The sequence below is a fragment of the Daldinia decipiens genome (genome assembly GCF_022478715.1).
Source record: "Daldinia decipiens strain CBS 113046 unplaced genomic scaffold F4813scaffold_62, whole genome shotgun sequence".
NCBI lineage: Eukaryota > Fungi > Ascomycota > Sordariomycetes > Xylariales > Hypoxylaceae > Daldinia > Daldinia decipiens.
Genome location: NW_026054605.1, coordinates 70,738 through 89,371, shown reverse-complemented (window position 1 = coordinate 89,371; position 18,634 = coordinate 70,738). Strand labels below are relative to the sequence as shown.

At 45.5% G+C, this 18,634-nt stretch overlaps 7 protein-coding genes across 7 annotated transcripts; 3 read left to right on the top strand and 4 right to left on the bottom strand.

The window, feature by feature from the left end:
• Positions 1–68: 68 nt before the first annotated feature.
• On the top strand, positions 69–3,413 carry F4813DRAFT_377315 (isoleucyl-tRNA synthetase). The gene is made up of 4 exons (XM_049245222.1): positions 69–241; positions 300–502; positions 575–2,735; positions 2,790–3,413. Exons 1-4 carry the CDS (start codon positions 192–194, stop codon positions 3,247–3,249), a joined length of 2,874 nt encoding a protein of 957 aa, XP_049094635.1. The 5' UTR covers positions 69–191; the 3' UTR covers positions 3,250–3,413.
• Positions 3,414–3,492: 79 nt separating this feature from the next.
• Positions 3,493–5,091, bottom strand: F4813DRAFT_400872 (uncharacterized protein; the record flags this gene model as incomplete). Its single annotated transcript, XM_049248324.1, has 3 exons — positions 3,493–4,551; positions 4,706–4,773; positions 5,061–5,091. The coding sequence occupies 3 exons, from the start codon at positions 5,089–5,091 to the stop codon at positions 3,493–3,495; spliced, it is 1,158 nt and encodes a 385-aa protein (XP_049094634.1).
• Positions 5,092–5,448: 357 nt separating this feature from the next.
• On the bottom strand, positions 5,449–9,914 carry F4813DRAFT_377312 (kinesin-domain-containing protein). The gene is made up of 3 exons (XM_049245221.1): positions 8,992–9,914; positions 6,785–8,938; positions 5,449–6,731 (listed from the first exon to the last, which is right to left on the bottom strand). The coding sequence occupies exons 1-3, from the start codon at positions 9,517–9,519 to the stop codon at positions 5,790–5,792; spliced, it is 3,624 nt and encodes a 1,207-aa protein (XP_049094633.1). The 5' UTR covers positions 9,520–9,914; the 3' UTR covers positions 5,449–5,789.
• A 381-nt stretch (positions 9,915–10,295) lies between these two features.
• On the top strand, positions 10,296–12,459 carry F4813DRAFT_303678 (uncharacterized protein). The gene is made up of 2 exons (XM_049240799.1): positions 10,296–10,512; positions 10,592–12,459. The coding sequence occupies exons 1-2, from the start codon at positions 10,458–10,460 to the stop codon at positions 12,112–12,114; spliced, it is 1,578 nt and encodes a 525-aa protein (XP_049094632.1). The 5' UTR covers positions 10,296–10,457; the 3' UTR covers positions 12,115–12,459.
• Positions 12,460–12,614: 155 nt separating this feature from the next.
• On the bottom strand, positions 12,615–14,127 carry F4813DRAFT_400870 (thiolase-like protein; the record flags this gene model as incomplete). Its single annotated transcript, XM_049248323.1, has 4 exons — positions 13,552–14,127; positions 13,327–13,461; positions 13,190–13,206; positions 12,615–13,118 (listed from the first exon to the last, which is right to left on the bottom strand). The coding sequence occupies exons 1-4, from the start codon at positions 13,772–13,774 to the stop codon at positions 12,615–12,617; spliced, it is 879 nt and encodes a 292-aa protein (XP_049094631.1). The 5' UTR covers positions 13,775–14,127.
• A 143-nt stretch (positions 14,128–14,270) lies between these two features.
• Positions 14,271–15,181, top strand: F4813DRAFT_377306 (uncharacterized protein). The gene is made up of 2 exons (XM_049245220.1): positions 14,271–14,634; positions 14,691–15,181. The coding sequence occupies exon 2, from the start codon at positions 14,957–14,959 to the stop codon at positions 15,131–15,133; it is 177 nt and encodes a 58-aa protein (XP_049094630.1). The 5' UTR covers positions 14,271–14,634; positions 14,691–14,956; the 3' UTR covers positions 15,134–15,181.
• On the bottom strand, positions 15,182–17,432 carry F4813DRAFT_377302 (putative multidrug resistance protein fnx1). Its single transcript, XM_049245219.1, has 7 exons — positions 17,104–17,432; positions 16,922–17,055; positions 16,744–16,867; positions 16,462–16,668; positions 16,062–16,409; positions 15,636–16,003; positions 15,182–15,577 (listed from the first exon to the last, which is right to left on the bottom strand). Exons 1-7 carry the CDS (start codon positions 17,259–17,261, stop codon positions 15,270–15,272), a joined length of 1,647 nt encoding a protein of 548 aa, XP_049094629.1. The 5' UTR covers positions 17,262–17,432; the 3' UTR covers positions 15,182–15,269.
• Between the last annotated feature and the right edge of the window lie 1,202 nt (positions 17,433–18,634).

Here is an 18,634-nt window from a genome sequence, read left to right as displayed (position 1 = left end):
GAGTTACTATGTAGTGGCTTAAGCTTTATCGATATCGATAAGTGTTTGGTCTTAGCCCACCAATAATTCTTAGGAAAGCTTCCTAAGAAACAATAGTTGAATGCATTAAATTTTATGATACGATATACTCATGTATTGTTAATATACTACACTCTTAGTTTTTAAACTAAGACAATGAACTTGATATTACCATGCAGAAATCATGGTCTACAACCTTGAGATTACCGAACTCCAAGTTCCCGTATGTTAATTGTGTTAATTGTTCTGGAATTCTCATGCTCGAGCTGACCGTGGGCCAGTCCGAGACCTCTCCCTAAATTACGGGAGTTGTATATTCAACGATGCGCTGATGGTCTATATGAATGGCAGAGGCTTAATCGCCCTCCCGATAACACTTTTGTAATTCATGATGGCCCGCCTTATGCTAATGGTGATCTCCATGTTGGCCATGCCTTGAATAAGATCCTTAAAGATATGATTCTAAGGGTCAAAATACAACAAGGTCAGCAAGAGGATGAGCACAACGTATACCATACTTTTAAGTAACGTGGAACTTAACTTAGGATATATATAGGTCGAAGAGTGGAATATACTCCAGGATGGGATTGTCATGGACTCCCTATCGAGCTGAAAGCCCTCGAGAAATCTCAGGGGTCAGAGCTCGGGCCCGTTGAAGTTCGGAAGTCTGCCCGAAACCTAGCATCCAATACAGTTCTAAAGCAAATGAAGAGCTTTAGATCCTACGGGGTTATGGGCGATTGGGATCAACGATGGACTACGATGGATGCGACGTTCGAGATCCGGCAACTCCGCCTATTCCAGCAGATTGTTAAGAAGGGCTTGATTTACCGCAGATTCAAGCCAGTCTACTGGTCGCCCTCTTCAGGGACTGCCCTTGCCGAGGCAGAGTTGGAGTACCGTGACGACCATATTTCACATGCGGCTTGGGTTAGATTCCCTATAACGGAAGATTGGAAGACGCTTTCGCAATTTGAAAGTGTGCGAGACAACGTTGCGGGACAGCTATACGCCGTAATATGGACCACTACTCCATGGACATTACCCGCAAACAGAGCTATCGCTGTAGAGGATAAACTAGAATATTGTATTGTTCGCTATGGAAATGATGCTCTGCTGGTCGCCAAGAGTCGTCTTGATACTCTTGCGTCTAAGATTGGCGCCAAGGACGTCAAGGTACTTGGGACATTCGAAGGCGCGCAATTGACGACCTTAAAGTATATCAATCGACTTCGTGGAAAAGATGCCCCTCTTCAACCTCTTATACACGCAGATTTCGTATCAGCAGATTCGGGATCGGGACTCGTACATCTTGCACCCGGTCACGGGTTCGATGATTACGATGTCTGTCGGAAACTCGATATAGACGTGGCCGCTCCCATTGACGACCAAGGAAGATTTACTTCAGATGCTTTCCCCGACTCTCCTGAACTACTTCAGTCTGCCCCTTCTGTAAACGAGGGCGGGGGCCGAAACGTTCTCGATCTTCTTAAGCCTCATGGGGACGTTTTACGGGTAGAAAGGCACCAACATAAGTATCCATATGACTGGAGGACGAAGAAACCAGTGATTATTCGGGCTACTGAGCAATGGTTTGCTGATGTTGGATCCATTAAACAAGAAGCCCTTGCAGCTCTGGGTAACGTTCGATTTATTCCAGAATCTGGTAGAAAACGTCTTGAGAGCTTTGTTCAAGGTCGAAGTGAGTGGTGTATATCACGACAACGAGCCTGGGGTGTTCCGATCCCGTCTCTGTATGACGAAACGGGTTCGGCTGTGATGAATGAGGAAGTGGTCGAACACGTTATATCGGTTATTCATCAACGAGGAACTCAGGCTTGGTGGTCAGATGCCCCTGACGATGAAATTTGGATTCCTTCCTCTCTAAAGGGGAAAGGGAAATACCGACGTGGGACTGATACCATGGATGTATGGTTTGATAGTGGAAGTAGTTGGACGATGATGCCAGGTCGCGCAGATGTTTACCTCGAAGGGTCTGACCAGCATCGCGGTTGGTTCCAGTCTAGCCTCCTTACACGAATTGCCGCAGGAACCCAGGTAGACACCAACTTTGAGAAAGGCGCCCCTTTTAAACAGTTAATCACTCATGGATTTACGCTCGACCAAGCTGGAAAAAAGATGTCCAAGTCGCTAGGGAATATCATTGAACCTCAACAAGTTATGGACGGTACCCTCTTGCCGCCAATCAAACGGAAAAAGGGAAACACGGCACCTCAAGGGCAACCCGCCTACGACGCTATGGGTCCTGATGCTTTAAGATTGTGGGTTGCGAGTAGTGACTATACGCATGATGTTACTATCGGAACCCCCGTGCTAAGCGCCATCCATACTATGCTGATCAAATACCGCACTATCATAAAGATGCTCCTCGGCTCTGTGCACAAATCTTCTCGAACATCACCTCTAACGGCAATAGACCATATTGCAATCCTGCAACTACAAGATACGATGCAAGATGTGGGCAACGCGTTTGACAATTACGAATTTTATAAGGGATTCGCCGTCTTGAACAAGTGGGTAACAAACGACCTCTCCGCTTTCTATCTCGAATCTCTGAAAGATCGGCTATATTGTGGCGATGGCGGAGGTGTTATTGAGTCTTTACTCACCGGACTTTTGAGGATGCTGACACCAGTGACACCACTGCTCGTTGAAGAAGCGTGGGATCACCGTCCAGACTGGATGAAGGAAGACTCGTAGGTCCGGCCAAGTTCCCCGTAGCTGCACCATGCTAATAGTAAAATATAAAGGTCTTTGACTCATCCGCTCCACCAACTCTACAGCAATCCTGTTATTGAACCTACCCGCCTCACCCGCGACTTAACCACACTGCGAAAAGATATCCCAGTGCTCATGTCGGTCCATACCGCTGTCAAGTCAACCCTCGAAGCTGCCAGGAGCGACAAGGTCTTGGGTTCGTCTCTGCAGAGCAATGTTTTTGTTGAAGTTCCCGATATCCAGACACAGAAGGTACTGGAATCCTACGCGGATGAACTGGAAAGTATGTTCGTTGTTTCATCGGTTGCAGTTAACACCAAACCCCCATCGAAGATAGAGTGGACCTATACCCGGGAGTTCGAGGTTGGTGGGATTAAGGGGGCGGTAGTGGTATTGCCTCCAAAACACGCGAAATGTCCCCGATGCTGGCGGTATTTATCACCAAAAGAGGATAGCCTGTGTGGGCGGTGTGAAGATGTGGTGGCGGGTTAGTGTATTGTAAATTAGTTGTACGCCATCAAGTGTAATCAATATATACAGATCTCAAGTGCAGCTTGTCTTATAAGCTCTCTCTCTAGCTGTATAACCAAAAGAGGAATTCATGTTAAAGAGGGATATATATAATCGATGGTGTGGGTCAAAGTATACTGTAACGCGGTCGCTGATCTCTCATCAATCAATAAAAATAAAGTTGCTCATTGTGATGATGGAATTGATGTATAAGATGAGTCCACGTTAGAAAAGACGTCCTACTGGAAACCCGGATTCAAGGAGCGCATTGTCGAGAAGACACCAGATATGCCAGCGGTTCTCGAGCTCTTTCACCCCGAACAGGATGTCTCCCGGCTCGAACAAGCGTCTCTGGCCCAGCTGGCGGCAAAGCAGCTCCCAGTCCAAGTCATTATTAATATCGAAGTGCTCGCCGGGTCTTTCAGTTCTGAACCTCAGGTCTACTATGAACAGATAACTCTTGTCGATATCGAACAGCCACGGGATTAGTCTGCCGCTTAATAGCTCGTCCATCCACCACTCGGGCAACAACACGCGCGTGCAGGCGAGTTGTCTATGGCTGAGGTTGTGGAATGGCTCTAATTTGTCGAAGATCATCTCTTTAATCTCTCCGGGCAGATGGCTTTCCATCACATGCCGTAAAGTTCGATATTCTGGGCTCGGCATGCCAGAACGCTTGTCGAGGCGTACCAAGCGACTTAGGATGATTAGTGTCGTTCTCATTTTGTTGGCTGAGGGATCAGCTTCTTGAACGGGCGTCCCTAGCCTTCCATGGTCGATGTAAGCGTTATACACTTCCAGACGAGTTGCGAACATGACACCAAGGTAGCTCTTCCGCTCCCTAATGGGGGAGTGGAGGACCCCTTTGCTACCTGGCTCGGTCATCCGAGCACGCTGCATCCAGATTTCGTAGAAATGACCGATGCGAGAGGGGACCCTATATTGGTTGCTTCTCCGGGAGAACTTGATGAAGTTGAAGTCGCAGCTGGTCCGAAACTGACAAAACCTCTCAGCTAGGCCAAAGCAGGCGTAATGAATAGGGATGTACATCTCCACGTCGCTGGTATCGATCTTAACCGATTCTCCTCCTCTGAGATTGAAACCACCCCCCCCGCCGCGGAATTTCAAAACTTCAAAAAGTTTGATCGGGTCCGCCTCTTGACAACGAGAGGAACGCGCGTATTTAGCATCTCTACGCCGTTCTAAATAGCCTGTTTCTGCCTTGACGAGCCACGGGTGCATCCAATCTCGTCCTTGCACATCTCCTGAAAGCGCGCTTGGGACCTAGAGAACCACATTAGAGAAACCTTTCTTTCTTTTTCTTTCGTGAAAGGAAATATATTTAGATTGTTAGCATCTGATATGGCATTGAAGTGGTCTTATGAGAGTGTGCTTGTTGAATGTTTTGACCGGAATTCAAGAATTCAAGTCGACCTACCGTCGGGGTGCATATACCACCGCACACAACACAAACTGCGATATCATTATAGTTAGGATTTTCTATCTCTGGGTTCGGATAGTAAGGAGGAGTGGTTAAAAGGGATTCCAGGGTCTCGTCGGCATGTTAGCCGGCGGTGGGCTATAGGCCATTGCTGCTGGAGGAGTCGCCTAAGATAATCGCGTCGTTTGCGCTGTATTGTGTGGTAGAAAGGTACGGATAAGAAATGAAACGTATATGTTTCCATCAAGTCTGAACTGTAGCCGCAGTCTGATTGTAAATTGTTATGCCACATAAGGAACTGGATCTGAGATTAGTATCAATATGGGTATTTTGTATCAATACCCTTAGGTACCTAAGGCGGGTTGTTGGAGGATACTGTTCATGACTTTTCTGTAGAACGAAAGGGTACGGAGATAGGAGAGACTGTGCTCTCTAAACTCTGAAAATAGTTTGAAGATTGCTTGTGTTTCTGCCTCAAGTAGGAGGTAGTTATGAGTACCTAGGTTTAGGAGACAGTGACAGCAAGAATTAACAAGGGTAGTTAGTGGTCGGGTCTATTAGACTTGATGAATAGTCTGTCATTAATAGGTAGTCTCACGAATCCTATCTATGAGATGGTAAAAATTTAAATGTGCCAAGACGTATTCTTAACCAGAAGCCGTGACGGATCGAGGAGGCCATGGCGAAGAATAGGGTCATGAATAGTCGGGCGAGGCAAAAACTTCAACGTCAATGAAATAGTCGTAGGTAAGACAAGAGTATAGCACCTAAGGTAGTTGAAAAAATATACAATTCTTGTTCCTATTCTGAACAGGGGCAGTCAGGAGTCAGGAGTCAGGGGTATCTAGTATACTAGCCGTGTTGATGAACCAAGACAGGAGAGAAAGCTCCAATGAGAATGTATAAAGCCATGACCCTTTCCGTAACGCAGAAAACAGATGCGCACGCCCGTTTCGCTGCTGCTATCTAACTCCTATAATTCAAACGCCTATGACTTCCAAATTGCCGCCGCAATTTTTGCACTGACCATCCGTCACCCAATGATTAAATCCCAAGAGCACCTACTCATTCATCATGCTCTCTAGTTCAGCCTCGGGCTTTTTCTTCTTGAGATACTCTGCGCGAAGATCTCTCTACCACCTCCAGGCACCACTGATGAGAGGAGAGGTATATTTTCACGCCCTTCGGCAGGCATCGACTGCTTGCTCACTTTTGATGATCGTGTCGTCCTGCTCTTCTTAAATACGGGCATCGTGAAATCTCCGTCTGCGTTCGCGACCGTGTCCATCACCCCTGGGCCAACGTTAGCTCCGAACCTATGGACTGTGGCATTGGCGCGGGCATCAAGACTAATCGCGCCTGTCGCGTTAAGGTTAAGGTTTGGGTGCACCTCGCGTAAACTCATTGATAAAGGGTTTTGATCGCGTTCCGACAGTGGGAACGTGGTATCTGACGAGAAAGGTCTAGATGGAGATCGGTTTTCTGACAAACTCGGGTCTGAGTCGGAAAAGATCTTAGCTTTGCTGGGTGACGGCTCACCATTTAACTCTCTAAGTAGTGCTTCGTGCGGCTTAGTATATGGAAGCTCTGAGGGGTATTCGTAAGTCGTCTTCCGGGGTGTATCTCCAGTCGGTTGGTATTCTTGGAGCACTGTGCTGTTTATGTCTTCCCGAAGATCAGACAGAGGCTGGCAAAGGCTTTCCGAAAGGGGTTCCATGGAGTTTTGCGCATTGATAACATCAATCTCCATCTCCGAGCCAAGGGTTTGGACCCTGGAATAAGTACTCGTGAAATGGTCGGCGATATTTCCGTATGAGCTTTCGACAGTATTGGATAAGTTCTCCACCGAGTCCGCGTGATCATCGTGGTGTAGAGCGTTTTGCGAACGGGCGCGGGAAACGAAGTCGTCCAGGGACGTCATTTGCTCATGAAGATCTGTCATTTGTTCGTCGACAACTCGCACCGTCTCGGCATGCACTGACTTGGTTGTATCCTGTATCGAAGTGCTGTGCATGTTTGCAATCTGTTATACTGTTAGTAATGTTGAAAGTAGAAGAGCTTGAAGAGGTGCCTTACTGTCCAATCGTCCTTGAGCTTAGTTTTCAAGGTTTCCCGAGAATTGGCAACTTCATCAAGAAGTCTGATTTCTTTCTCGTTCCAATTATCCATCCCCTGCGAATATTGCGCCATGCTGCTTTCTAGCGCAGTGCTATTGCCTTGCACACTCTGCTGAATAGAAACAGCCTTGTTTGCTAGACGCGATTCCTGAATCTCAGCTTGGGAATTAATGAGGTTTGTGATCTGCGCTAGGAGATTCTGTCGTTCCTCAGCCGCTTGCCTCCGCTCTTCGTTGACGGCTTCTTGTAGCTGCGCCGAGATAGAAGTGTTCGTCTGGATGATAGTATTGCTCGCCTGGTGAAGTTGCTCCCGGAGACTGTCAGACTCCTTCTTTTGGGAAGTGATGTGTTTTAATAACTCTTCGAATATTGACTTAAAGTCCTTACCAAGCGAAGAATATGATGTGTGCAGCTGATTATGGAAAATACTTAGTTCGCTGAGGACATCCTGAGATATTCGTTCGGCTGCTGTCGCAATAGCCTGAAGGCTCTCGCCCACCTTTTCTTTGATGTGGTCCCGGACTACTTTGATCTCTTCGAGTATTTCATCCATCTCTTCTTTAGACTTTTCCTTCTGTTGAATCAACTCTCTCTTAGATTGGGCGAAGAGCTCTAGGTTCTGATCGAGGAATGATTGGGTAGTGGTCAACTTTTGTAGTTCGCCTTGTACGAATGAATGCATCCGCTCCGAAATACTCGATATATGTTGCTGTTGCTCATTACGAAATTCTTCCACACGGCCTTCTACCAATGAAGTCACGTCTGATACCTCGCCCTGAGCTGTCCTCCAATTCATCCGGTTTAAAGATTGGAGATCCGATTTTCTTTTATTCTTGGCATGTAGACTACTCACGTCTTTGATAGTCTTATGAATCGTAGTGATGAGTTCTCCACCGATCATCTGCATCTGCTCTTCGGTCCTCTGATGCGCCTTACGTAGGTGGGCTTCTTCGGCAAGACTCTTGCGGGCTGCCTTCAGCACCAACTCGGTTTGATCGAGAACACCCTTCGTCTCGTCAAGTTGGGCCTTAGTAGCTTCGTGGTCCTTCTTCAAGCCCATGAAACTGGAAGTCAAGGAGAGGAGTTCCTGGACTTTATTTCGTAGGTTGGATTCGAGGGTTTCAATCTTGGCCGCCTGTTCCTCATTTCGGATTCTACGAGATTCGCTCTCGGCAGTCATTCCTTCGTAATTCTCATTGGATAAATATACGCCGTTACGTTGACGGGTCACGATCAACTCGCTTCGTAGTCGCTCAATCTCATTTGTAAATTCTTTAAGAAGGGTTTCTTTGTTGATTCTCTGATTGGTCTGGGGCTTATTTCGAATGTTCTTTGCTCTAAAGGCATAGTCGAGAGTCGATATGGTCTCTTCAAGGTTGCTCTTCGCTGGTGAGATAGTGGCGATGATGCAGGTTTTCGTACGGCCACCTAGAGAATCTTGTAGTAGTCTGGTCAATTTGGATTCTCGATAGGGGATATGTGAACTGTGGTCAACCAGCGCGTTGATAACGCGCCCGAGAGTAAGCAAACTTTTGTTGATTAAACCAGCCTCCGCAGCTCTCTTATTCTCGGCCCCGGAACGCTGAATATTCTCGCTACCGGCAAGGTCCACGAGATTCAACTTTCCAGCACTGACGTACTCGGCACCATCTTCGGTTTCCTTGACACATGCTGTGATGGTAAACACTGTATGGCTTCGACTACTCAAATCGTTGCACTTAGTGGCCGCCACCTGTCGCTTCAGACTACCATCTTGCAAGAGTTTGATACCTTCTGCGGCATTTTTGATGTGTGTCTCCTGCATGCCCTGGACAACTGTAGTGGCGTGACCTCTTCGAGACGCGTCGTCAAATATTTTCAGTTTGGCAGTTTCTTCGACAGAGATCAAGTCCCGAAGTTCCTCGTTGTATAGCTCGATAAAGGAGCATTTGACAAAGCTATCGGTATTCTCTGCATCTAATTTGTGAAAGAGCGAGTGTAAGACTCGCGGGATGATTCCGGCATCGTCGGACAGAAGGCCCAAGGTAGTATTCATGTCTCCAGACATGGTGTATGTTTTGCCAGTACCAGTTTGGCCATAGGCAAATATAGTGCAATTGTATCCGCCAAGCATCTAGGTGGGAGTTAGTTGGGTGTTTGAACGGATTAGTAGCTCATGCGACATACCTCTTCGAGTATGGGTTTGACGACATCATCGTATAGCACGCTCTGATCAGCGGCTTGGGAGAAGACACGGTCAAAGTTATAGGTCTTATTGCTTAAGGCACTTGGACCCATAGATAATTCGACCAGTTTACCCTTCACGCCCTCGGTAGAGACTACGACGGCACTGTTCTCTCGTACTTCTCGATCATTACGTCCTCGGCATCTAACAACGACATCGATATTGGTCTCTGCGCCTGCCTCTATCTCGTAATCGCGCTCCTTACGTTTAGCGCCCAGGGTGGCAGCAGACGATAGCGAGTCGGCTGGCGAAGGTGCTGCATTCCTGGGAATTCTTCCAGCAATAGCAGCATGATGATGAAGGGCTTGGTTTCGAAGTGACGGAGTTCTATTCGTAGGTGGTCGAATACCGGAGCGGGCAGCAGAAGCAGAAGTGCCAGAACGGGCAGAGGCAGAGGCAGAGGCAGAGGTACTAGGGCGGGTGCTAGAAGCCGTAGGGGGCCTTTCGCTCCTATAAGAGCGGCCCTGCATCGCGGCTGTCTGTGGTAATTTGATTTAGTGGGATATTGGATATAAGCTGGTACTTTAAGCTAACAAATGAGGTTGAGCTGCGTTAACACAGAGCAAGGTGAGGTAGGAGATTTGACAAGGGGAAGAGAGGATAGCTCATGGGGGATATGTATTGAAGAATTGACTAATTTACTAGGTTGGCGAGATAGAACCTGTGTGACGGAATAAGATCATCAGCTTTGCAGGAGGATAAGGTGTACGGTGGGACGTATAGGGTTTGTACATATGTAGAAGTTAGGTTCGGTCAATATGTAATTGTGCAAGGAAGAGAGACGCGACACGATGTTGAGAGACCCGCTTAAAATATCAATACATTAGCCTAGAATGTACACCGTGTTGCTGGGACAACAATCAAGGCTCCACTGATAGAGCTTAGCTGCTTAGATAAGCTAGGTAGTGTTGGGCGGGGTAGGAAGAGAGAACCATGGCAATTTAGAATTTAAATGCCGGATAGAGCAAGCCCACCAACAGGTACCTAAGGTTCCATAACAGCTGAGGTAATGCAAGGCTAATGCTACCTCATACATTAGGTACCTCATAGGCGTACACATGTGCAGCGTGCCTGACCTGTGCATATTCCATGTACCATGTACATACAATTCCTATCAAATGACGTCCCCAGCGCATCTGATCCTTCTTCTACATCTTTTACATCTGGCAATTCTTTCCCCTTTGCGCTTGTAGCCTTTCGAGCCAAGCGGCTTGACTTGAGGCAATCATACATCTATCATACATGTAATCATCATTATATACGTCTTGACCATATCGACTCTGCTCTTTATGGATTTATCTAGAGCCGGGTTGACGTGCTCATTCACTTGACTTGAATCCAGTAGCTGATATCGCATCGGGTTCCCTGACACATTTTATCACCGAGCACCACTAGATTCGACTTCAACATGTCGTCGCTCTTTACCGCCGCTCTTCACCCTAGTGTTGGCCTGGGTTTTCTCGGTAAGTATCTAATTTAATTAATATCGTATATTGTCTGTCATTGATGAAGTAATGAAGGTGCTAATTATCTCTTCTTTAGTACTCGGTGCTTCGCTTCACGATATCCTCACGCGGTTAAAGGCCGAACCGCAGCGCTACCCCAAATTAGATCTTGCCTACTCTGCTACCAATCCTGTTGGCGAACCCGTCACCGTTAGCCTTCCCGCAAACGGTATACGATTGCGATTCGATGGTCCCGAGCAGCGGCTTCGCCTTATCGAGATTATCGACTTTACCAAAAATCGTATCACTTATCAGGACAAGGACATCGCTAAACCCGTAACCTCCCAAGGAGTGGGATCTCCTAGGTTAGGTGGAGATGCCACAGCCGGTCCGGCATTTAAGAACATCTACCACCGCCTATTTGGTCCAACATATGCTGGAGAATATATCCCCCCTGCGGACTCGAGTCACGGCAATGCTGTAGGCACCTATATACTGTCTTATCCTGGAGTAGCATTTAGCTTTCCCTTGCCGAAGTCGGCTTACTCTCCGAATAAAGACGTCGTCTCTTTGCTGTCTTCGCCTGTAAGCCAGACGGCTATTTCTGTTGCGATATTCAGTGGGAAGTCCTGGGCTCATGCTCGTGAGACTCTGTGGGACGAGATTCTCCCAAGCGTCAAGTCGGCGTTTGTGTTTAATAAGAGTAAAGAGGTCGTTCCTGATGAAGTCTCCCTAGTCAAGATACATGGAGGCGGTAGGCTTCAGTTGTTCAGGAAATGGACTAACATGTCAGTATGGATTAATTTGGGAGAGACCACACCTCAGGACTTGGTAGCGGAGCTGGGGCCACCCGATGCTATATATCGGAAGAATGACCAGAGGATGTATATCCATAAGACTCGCACCGCAAGTCATAGCCGGTCTAGATCGAACGGTGGTGAATATAGGCGTCCGGATGATCTTACCGATACTGATCAATCTTCGGCACACACCGGGTCGGATGACTCCGAAGACGAGGCCATCGAAGACGAGATCGTGGGTAACGTATCAGGCGAATGCTTTTACAATTATTTCTATCTAGGGTTTGATATCCTGGTATCGCCACCTCAACCCCCTTCGCGCACACCTCCATCCCAAGTCGCTGCGTTGAAAGGGAAGGAGATGCCCGGAGCGAACTCGTTCAAGAGTGCTACGGCGGATCGGTTAGTGGCTACCAAAATGGTACTCCACGCGAATGTGCCTGGATCGTACCCATTCAATAGACATCGCCGTTGCCGTTGGGAAATCCAATATCTCGCGACGGAGAATGCAGATGACGTTGTAGACTCCGAAACGCCGTTCGATGAGATCGAAGAGCGGCTAAGGAAAGAATGGAAGAGCACATACCCGTCCGAAGAGGATGCTAAGAGGCGTCAACGGGGTATGGTCCTAAATCGAGGATGGGGAGATAGCCCCGGGAGTAGCTGTGAGTTTCTAGGAGGTTGGGAAGATAGTAGTGGAGGAGTGGCAGCGAAGAAGTTCGACGGAAACGAAGATTCTACAACTACGCTGTACGGATTCCCTGGGATGGTCTTTGAGGTTTTGAAGAACGGATTTGTGAGCGCAGTTACGGTTTATTAGATTTATGGGCTTGAGCATTGGAGTTTATGGTTGTCCCTTCATTTTCTTCGGGTAACATTTAGAATATCCCTAAGAGATTGAACAGCGAGTTATCGCGTCTATCATGATATCGGCTAAACTACCTGATGTTTTGTTGTGGTTCTTGACTGACTATACTTATTGATTATGCCATCCGTTCGGATATTTTATGCTATATTGTGCAATAATAAGCCTATGGCGAGCGAGTTTGGGGTCGACTTCGTTCCCGTCGCTCCCACTATCTGTAGAAACCCGTAGAAATCTTCAAACAGGCGATTGCTATTAGAATTAAGCTGGCACTCCCCATGTTAAAATACCATGGCGGACACCTTAGAGTCTAATAGATAGTTTGTCAGATGAATATAGATCCTTGTTAGTAGGTACCTAATAAATACAATCTTTGCCTCTCTGATTTGTTATAGCGAATGAAACGTCGAGAAATAGTAGTTATTTGAACACCCTTCTTATTGCTACCTTACGGCTCAAGTCCATGATCGCATCTTCTCTGCCGCGGCTTGCCCTAACATCATCGCTGTAGCGCCGCCTAATATTTCAAAGACAGCCAGGTCGACTTTGAGCGTTTTGATGAACCAATTCCGTAGCTCTACAGCGATGAGGGAATCTACCCCGTAGTTATGCAGGGGTTGGCTCAGATCAAAGCTCTCCCGTGACATGGAGAAGATTGTTCCAAGTTTCATCGCCAGTCCATTTGCTAAAATATCTGCTGCTTCGTTTAGCGATTTTGAAGCAGCTACTTTCTCAGCTAACTTAGAACCGTTATCGATCATAGCATCGGCACTAGTAGAAATAGGGATAGCAGCGTCAATGGACTTTATGACCAGGACACCAAACCCTTCGCCTCGGCCGTATCCATTTGCTCGAGAATCAAAGCTGTGGCATACGCCATCCGGTGATAGGAAGCCGAGGTTAGAAAGACTTATGAAAAGATCAGTTGTCAATAGAAGGTTGCAGCCAGCTACAATACCCTGGATATTACCTGTTAGCAAGTACGAGGAAATTACCTAATATAAATAAACGATATTAACTGTATACGAACCATTTTTGATCGACCGTCTATTATAGATTGGCAGGCTATTAAATCTCAGGCTACGAGGCTACTTGAGCAGGCAGTATCGACAGTAATGCTGGGGCCTGTCAAGCCGAAAAACGTGCTGATCCTATTGGATAACATACTACCCGCCATTCCAGTAGCAGCATATTTGGGCAAGCTATCTGGGTCCTTTGCACAGTTCAGAGCATAGTCTGTAGTAAAGCAGCCGGTGTGCACAGACGTATCTGAGTCGTTGATCATTGCTATCGGAATCCCAGCTAAGAGGTACTTAATGTTGAAAATAGTATACAAAATGGGCTGGAACAGTTATATACTAGGTTAGAATATTATGTGTAGATGCATCATACCATTCTCGAGAGCACGGTAAGTAGTTTCTAGAAGTATTCTTTGCTGGGGGTCCATTGCTGCTGCTTCCTCGGACGTCATCATAAAGAATCGAGCATCGAATGAACTAATGTCTCTTCGTATAAAAGAGGCTTTCTGGGGCCGTATCTGTACGAGGGTTACTATGCCGAGAGTCCCTTGCATCATGTTATATTGGAGGTGAAATATGTGATCAGCACTGAACATGATAGGGCTGTGAAAATAACGCGCCACTTATGGTTCCTGTCCTATCATTGCCGCCATCGTGATGTCTAAAACTACAAAGACGTTTAGGAGGAAACTCGGAGGCTACACATTTACCAGACATCAAAAGGTCCCAGAACGATTCCGTAGAGTCGGCCTCTGGTAGTAGGAAGGAGAAGCCGATAATAGCAATGTCACCTCGTCCATGGCGGACAAACGAGCTTGGCGAGTGATAACTATGAGCCGTTGTACTATTGGTCCTAGAAGAACTGGATCGTCTGGATGTCGGACTCATTGGAATACCGGGGGTTTGGGATTCGGCTTGGAGTTGGGCAATGCCTACACTGTGCAGCGATTACCGAAGCAAGGGATTGAAGACGGGAAGGTGTTTACCGAAATGCGGACGTCGAGAAGCCGGCAGTGTATGTGATTGGCGTGGTCCGAACGGCGAGAAAAATCACATAATACCATACTATCTCATACACTGCCCACCATCACCATCACCATCACCATCTTCCAATGAATCGACCATGTCATATTACAACCGTAGCATTCCACATGCATGAATGATTGCAACTATATGTAAGATGGGGTCCGGCCCCGGGAGATCCACGATATTCCCACAGTATCCGATACCGTCTTTTCACTGTCCTTCCCGGCTCCAGGATCTAATACCAGACCAACCAAATTAAAACTTGGGCTCAGCTCACTCTTTGCAGCATCCTGGTCCCAACGTACCTAATCTTTCTCTAATAGGTAACGGTATGCCAACTCTTAAATTATTATACGCTGTTCCCATCAAGCTGGTTATTTAGCTAAAAACGCGCTTTCTATGTTTACACGGGTCGGGAACCAATTCGCAGGTGAGCCAGGACTTAATAGTATTATTTCGCGGCATGCTTGCTAAGCAGCTCTTTAGAGTTTTAAGACCCAGACTGGTGAGTCTTTAAGAGGTATACGAAGCTTTGAGATTGGGCTCCATAAAACTAATCTATTTATAAAGCTGCCCTTCGTTATGAATTGGGGAATCACCATACGTACGAGTTCGTGGAGGGCGCCTTACCAAGTATAGGGGCTCTCGAACTCGACGGAATGATTTCCTCGAATGAATAATTCTTTTCGTATATCGATCTAGATAATAAGGGGAGCTTCGTGTCAATACTTACGGATATCGACAATTATATCATGGCTTCTAATGTAAGCGGGATTCGCGTACCAGAGACAAGACAAGTTTATGTTCATTCTGGTAGCCAAGAAATCCCGGGGGCTAGGATGAGTACCACAGTCAAACTTAGTGTAAGGAAAATCCGCAGGGTTGTCTCGCTAGCTATGGAGATTGAGATTGATCACCAAGCAAAGTGATAGCAAAGCGAAATAGTTATACTATCAGTATTCAAAATACTACATAATCAGCACGAACAGAATGAATAGAATAACCAGATTCATGATCCGTGATACCTCAGGAAACTGACACTCGGATAGTTCAAAGAAATTGGGATCATTCAACCCTAATTGGATTCCTTCGCCACATCAATGCTATACTAAGCACGGATGCAACTGCGAATCCAAGCACAACATGCATTTCGAGATTAAATCCCCTGACAAATATACTTCTAATGCTAGGTTGTAACGGTTTTGGAAGTTCGTAGATAGATGCCGTCGATTGAAAGATTCGGTCGATTTGAGAGGATGTCAGCGAGCTGGATAGTTGATCTTTTACCCACCCATTACCCACCGCAGTGGTGATGGGGACTACAAAAGCGCTGCCGAGGAAGCGAAATTGAGTTCCAGCTGCAGATGCGACCGCTATTTTAATCGTTAGCTATATTATCGTGGTGAATAATCTAGGTTAGGAGATACTTACCTAAATCCCTTTTTTCTACCATATAAGGTGTTAGCAATGTTACTATCCCTATACCCATGCCCATCCCTAAACCAACTAGAACTTCGAGTCCATACAGAGGTGTCCAGTCTGGATTATCAACAGGGCCTTGGGAGATGAAAATAAGCCCCAACATCTGTAAGATTGAGGCGACGAGAGCTAAGTGTTGTGGGGGGACGCGTCGGTTCTTAGAGATAGACGCAGTAAGAATAGCACCGAGAGGTCCACATAATACAAATGGCAGTAACTTTATGCCAGCTTGGAGTGGATCAGCTCCTACTGTTGTCTGATACCGGATAGGAAGTTGGATAGTGCACGTTATACTGACCGATCCGGTCGTGAAAGAATTCCTTCCATAGCATTGTTAATGTTGTTATAGTAGTTGGAAGTGGGGATGCAATAGCTTACACCAGAAGGCCAATTATCCCTCGACTTTGACAGAACCTCCAAGGGAAGATGGGTTCTACCGGACTCGCGGGGCGGGTAAAGTACCACTGGCTGGCGAAGAATGCCATCCATATGACAACCGAAACACAAATCGGAATAATGACGGTAGCAGATGCCCAGAATAACAGCGAAGCAGCTTGTTCAAGCCCACTGATAAGCAGTATTAATGCTGTAAGCATGAGAAACGCCCCAGTGAAGTCAAGAGTCTTGAATTTGAGCTGTGGCTTCCTTCGCGGGAGACCCTGATATGGGTAATCTCTCGGCACTACGAAGAAAACCATGGCTGCTACGAGAATTCCTGACGGAACACTTCGTTGACGTTAATACCCTACGGGTTTCAGGTAGGACTGCATTAACTTACTTGAGGAGAAATACCCATCGCCATGTTGACCCCTGAGATATCAAGCCGCCAAAGATAGGCCCCAGGGCATTTCCAAGCGCGGCTGCACCAGCTGACACAGACGTTATTTGGGCGAGCTTATGAGGTGGCTTCAACTCGTAGAGCATAACTATGGCTACTGCATAGACACCTCCAGCTCCGAGGCCTTGGAACACGCGACAGACTATTCTATATGAGTGTTACATAAATAAGGCCACAAGGAGAGGAAGAAACCGGTAGGTGAATAATAAAAAGAATACAAACAGTTGAACCATAGTCTGAGCTGCACCACATCCTCCCGCAAACGCGCTGAAGATAATCAGAGAAGCAATGTAGGCCGGTTTGCGTCCTGTGTGGTCGCTGACTTTTGCCCATAGCACTAAGCCTGCTGATTGTTCAATTTAGCAACAGGAGACCAGAAAATTAGAATTGGAATTATTACATGTATATCTTATCAAATATGCGGTAACCACCCAGCTAGCCCTTGAGAAATCTTTGAGATCGTTGGTAATAGAAACGAGAGCAGTGCTGATAATGGTGAGTTCAAGATTGACGAGGAAGAGTGCAAAACCTAGCCTTTATCTGAGTTAGCGAATAGTTCCCTCAATGTTTTTAAGGACATACGCTGTCATTATAACGTGAGACTTCCATCCCGTTATATAATTAAATACATTCTCGCCCTGGCCCTGTATAGAGGCTTCGTTTCCGCTGTGTGGCTCGTCGGTCAATTCTTCCATTGCAAATTTATAACCAGGCTCAATAAAAATAGTACCAGAAGTCATTGTAAAATCTATGAAAGGGTATAGTAAGCTAAACGAAGTTGGTTATCTCACGCCCGGATTGAAACGTCTATATAAACATAAAGGTACTTTCAAGTCAGAGCAATAGAAAAGGTGATAAGGGAAGGCAGATATTGTCCTTTAAAAGGTCATCCATGGTCAGCTATATGAGTGATATAAATAGGTACATAACTGACAGTAGGTGGAAGATCCCCTTGTGTTGGTCAGTTGGCAGTGAACTAGTAACTAACAAGCAAGGGATCCAAAGCCCCGGTTACGATCCCACACCATCATGACGCTTCTACTATATGATATATAATATGTAATATAAGGTGTAGACTTTTAGTTCTAATATCATTTAAAAGCAACCATTGGATCAATATAAGGTGCATTCACATGTTAACCACCCATCTAAGATTTTGATGTACCTACTTGAGGCGCCAGACTATCTAGTGGCCCGAATAAAGCACTCTTAATATCACTTTCGTATCTAGGTGTAGTTTATCTTACCATTAGGTTCACTTACTTAGGCCTAGATACGGATCATGGTTTTAACAGGATGTCAAAAGTATGGAAGATCCCCATTAAGTCAAACCACCCTTACTCGGGCCACCCTAGTGAGGGCCACCCATTTCCCATACAAAATCAACGATTTCGCATATCTATATTTAATTCAAGAAAATGGATAAAAATATATGGTCTTTGATTTTGAATAGGGTATTATGTTCTTATTATATATAAAAATTAAAAGAATGTCAGGGCTAATATCTGTAGTAAAATAAATATAAGAATATATATTAACAGTTATTGTCACGGTTGGTAGTCACGGTTTTCATCCTTTGTATATATATACAGACCTTGCAGCAAAGCTGCAAGGGTCTGATGTTCTGGGTTCCCCAGAACATCATCGTCAATCAATGATACCTTTTGGTTTTAGCCTCGTGATAGTTATACATATAAACTTATATATAAAACTATTAAAGGCTATTAATGCTTATAAATATAAAATTAATATTATTAAATAAAGACCGTATTAATACAATTTTTAAATTAAATATAAAATATATAATTTATTTATTTAAAAAGTTTAATATTTAATTTTATATAAAATTTTATTAAATTATTATAAAACCTTATAAACATTTATAACTTTTTAAATAAATAGATTATATATTTAGTTTAAGATTTAAAAGTTATATCAAAATATTCCTTATTTAACGATATAAATTTGTATGTGTAATTGTTAGTGTATACTCTTGTACTCATTTCACCACAAATATTAAGCCTGCCATTTTTTCAAAATTTTATACCTGGTTAAAATCTAATGCCATACTCAAAATTAAAGACCGTATATTTTCATCTATTCTCTTGAATTA